The sequence below is a fragment of the Camelina sativa genome, chromosome 11 (genome assembly GCF_000633955.1).
Source record: "Camelina sativa cultivar DH55 chromosome 11, Cs, whole genome shotgun sequence".
In the NCBI taxonomy this organism is placed as follows: Eukaryota; Viridiplantae; Streptophyta; class Magnoliopsida; order Brassicales; family Brassicaceae; genus Camelina; species Camelina sativa.
Window position 1 is genome coordinate 31,892,264 of NC_025695.1, and position 10,285 is coordinate 31,902,548.

Genomic DNA, 10,285 nt, shown 5'->3' on the forward strand with positions numbered 1-10,285 from the left:
TACGTACACAAGTTATTTTAATGTAACATTCAAAACAAGTACTTATGTGAGAAACGTGATAGCAATCATCATAAAGCGAACTATGTCATTCAATCTTGTTTGAGACTAATTAGGGAGATAAATGAAACAATCACGCATAAAGATATGTATAACTACACATTCTCTCACCATATTCTCACAATTACAAATAAACTCACCGTTGAGCATAGTTATAGAAGTGTCAAATCCACTGTTGAACATAGTTATAGAGGTGTCAAAAATATAAGCTATGCATGTTGCAGTTTGGGTGTACGTACATAACGTTCTTTTGTTTAATGTATGTTGCAGTTTGGTGTACGTACATAACGTTCTTGAGATTAGTGTACGTACATAACATTCTTTTACTTAGTGTACGTCCATAAATCCGTTTTAATGAAAGATATTATTGTAATTTTGTAATCATCTTCAACATATCTTCTTCTAGAACCCTAGCTAATATTATCGTTGTTGTTCACCGGAAATGGAACAAGTAAGAGATGTTACTAGAACAAGTAAGAAATGTTACTAGAACAAGTAAGAAATGTTACTAGAACAACTTATGTAATTCGTAATTGTTTATTTATTTATTATATTTCCGAGAGGTAATGAATAATAACCACACAAAATTACATTTTAACTATAGAGGGTAATATTTAGATAACATAAATAGTATTTGTCGAATTGTATTACTCAGTTCAACTAGGTACAACTAAATATATATTTAGATTTGCATTTATATTTAAAATATGAAAATGATAATTAAGGTTTATAAGAATTTCTTTGCATATTGAACTATTAAAGAACCATGTTTAATCAACAATACAAGAATTTTTATATACTATCGTTTTCACATAAAACACTCTTTATAGTATAAGGAAGACTTAATAAGTGATCACCTCAAATGAAGCAAAAGAGGTGAAACCCAAGTTTTTATGAACATTATGTTATGAAAACCTTGTATATGCTAATTAATAGTGATAAATCTTGTGGTCAACTGCTAATTAATAATTTATATTATAGTCCAACTGGAAATACGAAAAAAATGCAAAAGTTCAACTATGAATATGAGAGTACAACTGGACAACTATGTATAATTATGTGTATACCAAATAAATTTTTACTAATATTCTGTTGTCTTTGGTTCATTTTACCACACTTATGATGATTTTAAATGAATATTCCGCTGCAAAAGTTTTTTTTTTTTTGTTTTCACATGATCCATATTTAAATTTATTTTAATAGCTCTAGTACAGTTGCACTAAGTAGTTCAAATTATACTAAAATTTTCTCAGTTGTACCTAAGTGATCTAGTTGTACATAAAACCTCACATTCACCCTAAAATTCTATTAACTACAACCAAACAAATCTTAGAGCTCAAAATTCAACTTATAAAGATCATAGGTTTAGTTAAAACCCAAAAAACCAAATTTTCAGATATAAAACACTCTTAATTTCTTCGTCAAGTCTTGATTGCTCAGGAAACCAAAGACTCAATTTTTTGTTTTTTGGGTAAACTGAAATTATTTAAATAATTAAAATTTTTACACTCCAAGAGGAGGAACCCGAAATAACCAGACAAAACAAAGCTAAGCAAACAATTAAAACAAATTCCATATGTGGAAGAAAAGCAGTAAAGCAGCAAAACTGATGCTGTGAACCCACTGAAACAATCCCCTTGGAGTACCAGAAATGGTTTGCCCACCCATTATCTGCTTTCTTCCAGCAGATTGCCCCATACTGCCTTTCACAAAGGTCGATGGTTTTGAATGAGAGCTGTAGAGTGTGCTAGTTGATGAGGCTCTCTCTTGAATCAGACTCAGATCCTGCTGTTACAAGGAAGATCCGTTGCTATTGGAGGCTATTCCAGAAGGCGCAGAACGTCGAAGTTGAATAGGCCACTTTTTAATCTCAGGACCTCCAGTTGAATAAATTGCCTTTTGCCACTCGGTTATATCAGTAGCAAGAAAAAAAATACCAGGGTTATGTACCATACTGATACAGAACCATACGTGTGGAGTAGCACGTGAGAAGGAATCAAATGGAGTCGGCTTATCTCAAGCGGTACACGTGGAGGGTGTGGATTAAGCGGCTAAGGAACCGTTGGAGGAAACATAAAAACCATGTGATTGTTTTCATTTTGCTATCATCATTGAATCTTACCAAAAAATTGTAAAACTCTCTAAAAATATTTGCTGGGTTTCTCCCAATCTGGGAGCTGGCTTATCGATTAGTGTTTTATGAATACCCAATCAATTGTTTGGTGATTTCTTGATTGATTGTGCGATTGTGAGTTAATTTGTATCACATACAATACTAGAGAATTCTATTCCCAGGCGCAATTGAAATAAGAGAGGGATGAAATATCAGATTAAGAACAGAATTTAAGGGTCAAAGAGAGGTATAAAAGAATACAATTTACCAAGGTATTCAAGCTCGAAAAAATTCCCAATGCGTGTAATGATAAAATCCCTGGGTTTATAAGATCCATTGTCAGGGGAGGATGAGAGAATGTGAGATATTGATGTTTCGTCAACAGCAGCAGAACTACCAAACGCCCTTGCAACATGACTGTTAAGTATCGATCTCCTGTCTCTATCTGACTGTATTATTGATCCAAGTGCTATAGACGATTCAACAATCGCCTTAAAACTGCTGAAGGTTCAGGAAATGGACATACTATGTACACTACCTATAAGAAATAGAAGGCAACAAGTATCAACAGCTACACTTGGTAGAAGTATACTAATCTCAATTAACATATGTATTTCTCAACTTATACTTACCATACAAGGACTCCCTGAGCCTTCTTTCTGGTTTGCGCTTTTGATAAAGACTTCAGATAGCTACTCACACATTCCACCCATGCGACAAAGACAGAAAATAATCGCTGAGATCCCAGAAGCANGGCGCAATTGAAATAAGAGAGGGATGAAATATCAGATTAAGAACAGAATTTAAGGGTCAAAGAGAGGTATAAAAGAATACAATTTACCAAGGTATTCAAGCTCGAAAAAATTCCCAATGCGTGTAATGATAAAATCCCTGGGTTTATAAGATCCATTGTCAGGGGAGGATGAGAGAATGTGAGATATTGATGTTTCGTCAACAGCAGCAGAACTACCAAACGCCCTTGCAACATGACTGTTAAGTATCGATCTCCTGTCTCTATCTGACTGTATTATTGATCCAAGTGCTATAGACGATTCAACAATCGCCTTAAAACTGCTGAAGGTTCAGGAAATGGACATACTATGTACACTACCTATAAGAAATAGAAGGCAACAAGTATCAACAGCTACACTTGGTAGAAGTATACTAATCTCAATTAACATATGTATTTCTCAACTTATACTTACCATACAAGGACTCCCTGAGCCTTCTTTCTGGTTTGCGCTTTTGATAAAGACTTCAGATAGCTACTCACACATTCCACCCATGCGACAAAGACAGAAAATAATCGCTGAGATCCCAGAAGCAATGTGTTATTGCTTTCAATCTTCATCGATTGAGGGCAATCAAGCAGAACAAATCCAGATGAGGATAACCTTCCAGCGCCTGTTTCCATTTGATTTCCCAGGCTCTGTGGCAAATGGGTTCCCAGTCTATACGTCTCATAAACTATGCAATAAAAAAATAAATCAAAAGAAATGATGAGAAAATGTCAGAACTCTTGTTCCTCTAGAAACATTTTTTATCAGAAATAATTCCTATCATGATTGAGCAAAACCTCTTTCACAATTGATAAACTCGTCGACTCACCAGTTCCAATTTGCTGGAAGAAATCACAAACTTTACAAACCAATCAAACTAAGAAGCAGAGACAATCCCTATAAAACCAAAGTTCTCTTATAATCAAATCAATCCCTAAAACCCAATATCCATATAGTCACAAGACTCATAACACCCAAATCATATCGTGAATTAAAAAAAAAACTCACCTTAAGAGCATGAACAAGCCCGGAGATTACTGGGTTATCTCAGTTGGCACACGTTCATTAGCTCAGTTGGCACACGTTGATAGAGCATTAACAAGAGGGAAGAATAAAATACCTGAGCAAGTTGGGACTGGGTTAGCTTTTATCTGTTCGAGCTTGCATAATGGCTTTCTTTAGCTCAGTTGGCACACGTTAATCTGGATTTCACAATTGCATAATCAATATATGAAGCTCTATCATCAAGATAAAATATCAATACATAAAAGGTTCCTCATAGCTAAAACTCAGGTAATACAACAGAAGAACTAAACTCTTATGATTCCAGGACAAACATAGAACCTCATTTTCCCAGATTACAGAGCCTGAGACTACCACTATCTAATCTTTACAGCCATTAGGAAAATCAATTCACCATAAGTAAAGCAAGTGATTAAAGATAAGACTTACGAGTAAGGTTCTCAGTGTCATCATCAAGCCTTTTGGTGTTGAGAGATGTGCCACTTGATGCAGCCTTGTTGGTTCCAGCATTGACTAAATCCAAACAACACACACACACACAAAATCAAATGTCAGATGGAAGCCATAACTGGAAATTGCACATAGAAACAACAACAACAAAGACTCAAGAACCAAAATCAAACCAGAAGAAGTAGTTAAGCTATCGAACTAATATGAACAACAATCAAATCAGCAATACAAAAACATCGGAAATTTCAATTGAAAATCACAATAACCCCAAGGCGTTGAAAGCTAAGTTACATCTATTGAAGCTCAATCAAGGAAATAATCTAGAGAGAGATCTAAGAAAGCTCTAAGATAGGATCAAACCAGAACAAAGACAATCAATTAAGAAAGAAAAAAAAGAAGAAGAATCGAACATTTTCTGACGGTCTCGATAACGGCGCCGGATCGACGAGAGGCATTGACAGTTTTCTCGTCACGCTTGGCGGCGGAGTTAGGGGCTTTCTTACGGATAACAACGGGCTCCCAATCCTGAGTTATAGGTCCAACTTCTGCCATGGCTTCGTTCTAACAAAGTTAGCCTGGGTTATAAGTAATGTATAAACTTTTTTGTAGTGTTTTAGTAAGAAGGATTTGAAACGTACTGTTATATATAGTAAATAAGGCAACTTTTACGTAATATTATAGGTAATTTCCCATGTAATAATAGCACTACTTTTTATTATTTGACATTGTTCTCAACACCGAACAGAAATCATAATGAACACAAAGCTAAACCGGGTAAAAATTGATTCGAATTCGGTTTACTCATGAAGGGTGCCACGTAAACCAACATGATTCGTTTCTCTATTTAGTAGTCCAGTGAAGAAGCTCTCGAATCATCAACTCACACGAGAGCGACAGAGATAAAGAGAGAGAGAGAGAGAGCACACAAAAAAACAAAAACGAATCTCCGGCGAATCAGGAACCGTACGTCGGAGATTGTTAAAAGACGATGGCGGGACAATCACGGAAATGGATGATTCTGGTAGCGACGATCTGGATTCAAGCATTCACCGGTACAAATTTCGATTTCTCGACGTACTCGTCGAATTTGAAATCGGTTCTAGGGATTTCGCAAGTGCAATTGAACTACCTCGCCGTAGCTTCGGATCTCGGAAAAGTGTTCGGTTGGTCATCGGGACTTGCACTTTTGTATTTCCCTCTCTGGACGGTTCTCTTCGCGGCGGCGATTATGGGTTTCGTTGGTTATGGTGTTCAGTGGCTTGTCATCACTAACGTTATCTCTTTGCCTTATATCCTGGTAAACCAAAAAAAACAAAATTCAACATTTTTTAACATGTTCTCCTTAGTCTCTGTTGCTTTGATTCTTGAATCAAGACATATTTTTAAAGTTTGTATTATTATTATTTTTTTTTGGTATAAACATTTTCTTGATTAATAATATGGAAATCAAGATTTGGAGGTTTGAGAGAAGAGTCGGTGATGGTTGAATGGTTGATTAGTAGTTCAGTTAGTGAATTAGTCATCTGACTGGTTGGTTGCACGTGTTTTGGTTTTGCTTTGTCATGGTTTGATGACTGTCTCGAGAATCTTTATTGTTGTCTTTGTGATCGGATCTTAGTTTTGTGTGTATATAAATACTTTCTCTTTGTCGCATTTAAATAGTTTTGCAGTTGGGTTCCTTTCTTCTGAATTATTCTTTTTGGACGAGTAGGCGCATTAGAGGATCTTTGTCATCATGTCATGTGGTTAATATAATATTTAATTTTCAGATAGATGTGTTTATGTGTATATGAGATTATTTTAACCATCTTCCATTGAGCCTAGTCAATTAAAAATATTACTTTTTTGAGTTTTTGAGGAAGAATGAATAATAACTACTTCCTTGGAGAGAAGATTGTGATCAAACACAACATTGTATTTACCGAACTTGCGCGACTAAAGTATGGGTTTTGTGATGTTATGGCAGGTGTTTCTGTGTTGTTTGTTAGCTGGGCTAAGTATCTGTTGGTTTAACACAGTCTGTTTTGTGCTCTGCATCAGAAATTTCCCAGCAAACAGATCACTTGCACTTTCTCTCACAGTGAGTTTTAATGGCGTAAGTGCTGCTTTATACACTCTTGCTTACAACGCAATTAATCCTGTTTCTACGCAACAATACCTTCTCTTAAACTCCCTTATACCTCTTGTTGTCTCCTTTGCTGCTCTTATTCCTATTCTTCGCCAACCGCCTCTTGAACCTCTTCCACCAGATGGAGTTCGAAGAGATTCTTTCATGTTTCTCTTGCTCAACATATTAGCGGTATTGAATGGTGTTTATCTGCTTCTCTTTGGTTCAAAGACTTCTGATGTAACCTCGGCTCGTCTTCTCTTTGGTGGATCAATTCTTCTTTTGATTCTCCCTCTATGCCTTCCTGGTCTAATCTACGCTCGCAATTGGTATCTGCACAATATCCACTCCAGTTTCCGTTTAGAAGGTTCTGGTTTCATTCTTGTTGATGTCGATGAGCTTGAGATGCATAAAGGAATGGTGACACGTGAAGCCAGCCGCGAAGGGTACCAGTTGCTAAACGATGATGTAGCGCGAGCCATCATTACTCCTGATCAGAAGAGTTTCATTGAAGACGACGACAAATGTTGTTGCAATCAGCTCGTTACAAGAAATCAGCTTGGAAGGCTTGGAGAGGAACATCCTCTATCTTTGCTCTTATGCAGATCAGATTTCTGGCTTTACTATATAGCCTATTTTTGCGGTGGTACGATTGGACTTGTTTATAGCAACAACCTGGGGCAGATTGCACAATCCTTAGGACAAAGCTCTGAGACAACAACTCTTGTCACGCTTTATTCGTCTTTCTCATTCTTTGGTCGATTACTTTCAGCAACACCAGATTATATCAGAGCGTAAGTCCCTTACACAAGCCTTTGTACTTCTCTGATTCTCGCATTATGAGAAGATTATGATGTTATTGAAATAATGTGAATAATGCAGGAAGGTCTATTTTGCTAGAACCGGGTGGCTAGCCGTTGCTCTTTTACCAACCACAATTGCTCTTTTCTTGTTGGCATCATCAGGAAGCTTGGCAGCGTTACAAGCAGGAACAGCTCTAATCGGTCTGAGTTCGGGTTTCATATTTGCAGCAGCTGTTTCCATAACATCTGAGCTTTTTGGACCCAACAGCGTTGGGGTTAATCACAACATCCTCATCACAAACATACCAATAGGATCGTTGGTCTATGGTTTCTTAGCTGCTTTGGTCTATGAATCCCATAGCATGGCTGGGTCAAAGACTGAGTCGGTTATATGTATGGGACGAGACTGCTATTTCTTAACGTTTGTGTGGTGGGGATGCTTGTCTGTGATTGGTCTAGCTTCAAGTGTTGTCTTGTTTCTGAGAACTAGACGAGCCTATCAACGTTTTGAACAAGATCGGATAACTTCAAGCATGCTCTATTCTTAGAAGAAAAGTTGAAAGTGACAACTCAAACTTGTGCAGAGATGTGTTAATTAGTGCACAAAAGTTTTGATCTTTCTTGCAGAAATAAGAAGAAAGAGAAATCTTAGGACAGAACTTTTTGGTCAGAAGAGTTCAGATTTGCTTTTTGTGGCAATGGATCGGTAAAGTTGGACCGGGGAATTGAATTAGGGGAGCATTCGATGTCATGGTCTAGCGACATGGCCGAGTCAGCCTGAGACAATCAATTACTGAGACCATAATGAGGTCCAATTGCATACTGTGTAATCCTAGTTTTCTTCTTTTTGATAATTCTCAATGTCAACAAAATTATGCTCGTTGGATTGTTTGTTCTTTGTGTTTTTCGTTCCAAATTATAATTATTCCAAAATCAACTGAATTCGATATTTTAAATGACATGTTAATATGTTATGACAGAATAATATATTTCTAACTAAAAAAATAAATGCCAAGTGGCCCAAAATTATGCGGGTAAGGAGTTCAAATAAATTATACATGGAGTTGGAACACACCTTCTAGTATTGTCAGTGTACTAATATGTTCTTGGAAACTACAAACATAATATTACTATAACACAAATATTGACTTTTTGTTTGTTTTTAATCTTTATCTTCTTCGACTCTCTCGATGCTCTAGTCAAGGCATCGATCAAACTTGTCACACATTTGCACTAGAGAGTGCCTTTGCAGACCAGACGAGCTACAAGCCTTCTGAATGTGCAGGAATTGGCTGGGTTCTTTGCAACACAAATGATCAGATTATTCTTCAAGGGAGGGCATCCATCAATCCAATGAACACACCTCTTGAAGTAGAAGCTGAAGCATTAAGGTCAGCGTTATCTAAAGTTAACAAGCTTGGATACAACAATGTGATGTTTTGTGGAGATGCATTTATCTTATATCGAAAGTTTATTTATTTTTTTGAATGATGAACAGAAGTATCAGAAAAAGCACTCTCTTCTTGCTATTTATCTGAAGGATATAAGGAATCTTAGTCGATCCTATGATAAGATTTATTTTGTTAAGATTCCTTGTAATGTAAACTCTACTGCTGATAGTTTAGCCAAGGATACTAGAATAAGAAAGTCAAGTTCATCATGGACTGATGTAAATTAATGTTTTTTAATAAAATTTTGTTGCCGACAAAAAAAAATAAAAAATAAAAATAAACGAAGACTTTGAGCGCATCTTGGTTTCTTCTGTCTTGAAACAAAGAAATGAGTCAACGAACCCAACAACTCATGGAGACCAAACCAAAAATACAACAGCAAACACAGAAATTTCTGAGCAAAACATTCGGAGTGATTAATCAAGAAGACCATCTCTAAAAACATCTTGAGAACCAGCAGCAATCGTGGATAAAACAAGAAGATGAAGGTATATATGGTGGACTCGAACAAGTAATTTACTTGGATACTCTCGTGTGATACTAAGAGGTTTTTCTTATTGTATGCAGAAAAATTTCGTGATGAAAGTTGATATGACACACGACAAAACCCGATCAAAAGCACTGGAAACTGTGGTACAGTTTGCAGGTAACAGAGATTCAAACCCTAGAGATCTAAAGATTATTGTGTGAATCTGAAGGTTTATTGCAAATGTTTTATAGGCGTGTCAGCTGTGGAAATCAAGGGGGTTTACAGGGACCATATGGTTGTGACTGGTGATGGAATCGATATAGTCGGTATAGTTAACGGTCTGAGGAAAAAAGTAGCTTTTGCGGATATTGTAAGCGTAAACAAATATGAACCACCCAAGATAGATTACAAAGAGCCGGATGAAAAAGCCTATACATACTTTTTAAAATCATATATGAAAAACTTGGAAGTTGAAAGAGATGGTATTCTCACTGACAATTTTCAAGCTGAAGCAAAATCCAGAAGAGATGACGATTTACCTGGTGAAGCAAACCCAGATGCGACCTTTATTATTAGTTTGGAGAACAAGAGAGCTGTCGAAGAAAAAAAGCTAGATCTGAGCCACGGTTTTGTCGGCCACCTCGTGAGAGCCTTGGAAAAATATGGAGTCAACGTCGGGGGGATGGAGGAATCCAGGATGGCACTCGTAATCTTCTCGAGCAAGTACGCAGAATCAAGATGGTGCTTAAGCGAGCTGCTGAAGATCAAAGCTCTCATGGAAGAAAGGAAACTCTTATTAGTCATTCCAATTTTCTACAAAGTGGAGCAATCGGAGGTTACACAACTGAAGGGAGACTTCGGTGTTAGATTTTGGAATTCCTGGAGAAGGAATCGGGATCTCCGTATCATTGAATGGAAGGAAGCTTTAAAGTCTGTTGCGTCCTTGAAGGGCATCTACTTGAACGAGGAACACTGGTATATATATATATATATATATATAAATTGCAATGTTTTTTTTTTTTTTTTTTTTCGC

At 36.6% G+C, this 10,285-nt stretch overlaps 2 protein-coding genes, 1 long non-coding RNA gene and 1 pseudogene across 4 annotated transcripts in view; 2 read left to right on the plus strand and 2 right to left on the minus strand.

Annotated features, from left to right (window-relative positions):
* Nucleotides 3,278–4,974, minus strand: LOC104728559 (annotated as a pseudogene).
* On the plus strand, nucleotides 5,266–8,214 carry LOC104724896 (protein NUCLEAR FUSION DEFECTIVE 4-like). Its single transcript, XM_010443461.2, has 3 exons — nucleotides 5,266–5,719; nucleotides 6,389–7,323; nucleotides 7,412–8,214. Exons 1-3 carry the CDS (start codon nucleotides 5,411–5,413, stop codon nucleotides 7,878–7,880), a joined length of 1,713 nt encoding a protein of 570 aa, XP_010441763.1. The 5' UTR covers nucleotides 5,266–5,410; the 3' UTR covers nucleotides 7,881–8,214.
* Nucleotides 7,806–9,904, minus strand: LOC109127704. The gene is made up of 2 exons (XR_002034246.1): nucleotides 9,792–9,904; nucleotides 7,806–8,710 (listed from the first exon to the last, which is right to left on the minus strand). It is a non-coding gene; the product is annotated as an uncharacterized LOC109127704 (long non-coding RNA).
* LOC104724895 (disease resistance-like protein CSA1) overlaps nucleotides 8,748–10,285 on the plus strand; it is a 6,439-nt gene continuing 4,901 nt past the window's right edge. For both annotated transcript variants that reach the window (XR_757794.2, XM_010443460.2), the window contains exons 1-3: nucleotides 8,748–9,271; nucleotides 9,351–9,429; nucleotides 9,504–10,227. Coding sequence is in view for 1 of the 2 variants with exons in the window: in XM_010443460.2 (XP_010441762.1) it covers nucleotides 9,266–9,271; nucleotides 9,351–9,429; nucleotides 9,504–10,227 (809 nt within the window). In the remaining variant the exon portion in view is untranslated. The remainder of the gene's footprint in view (nucleotides 9,272–9,350; nucleotides 9,430–9,503; nucleotides 10,228–10,285) is intronic.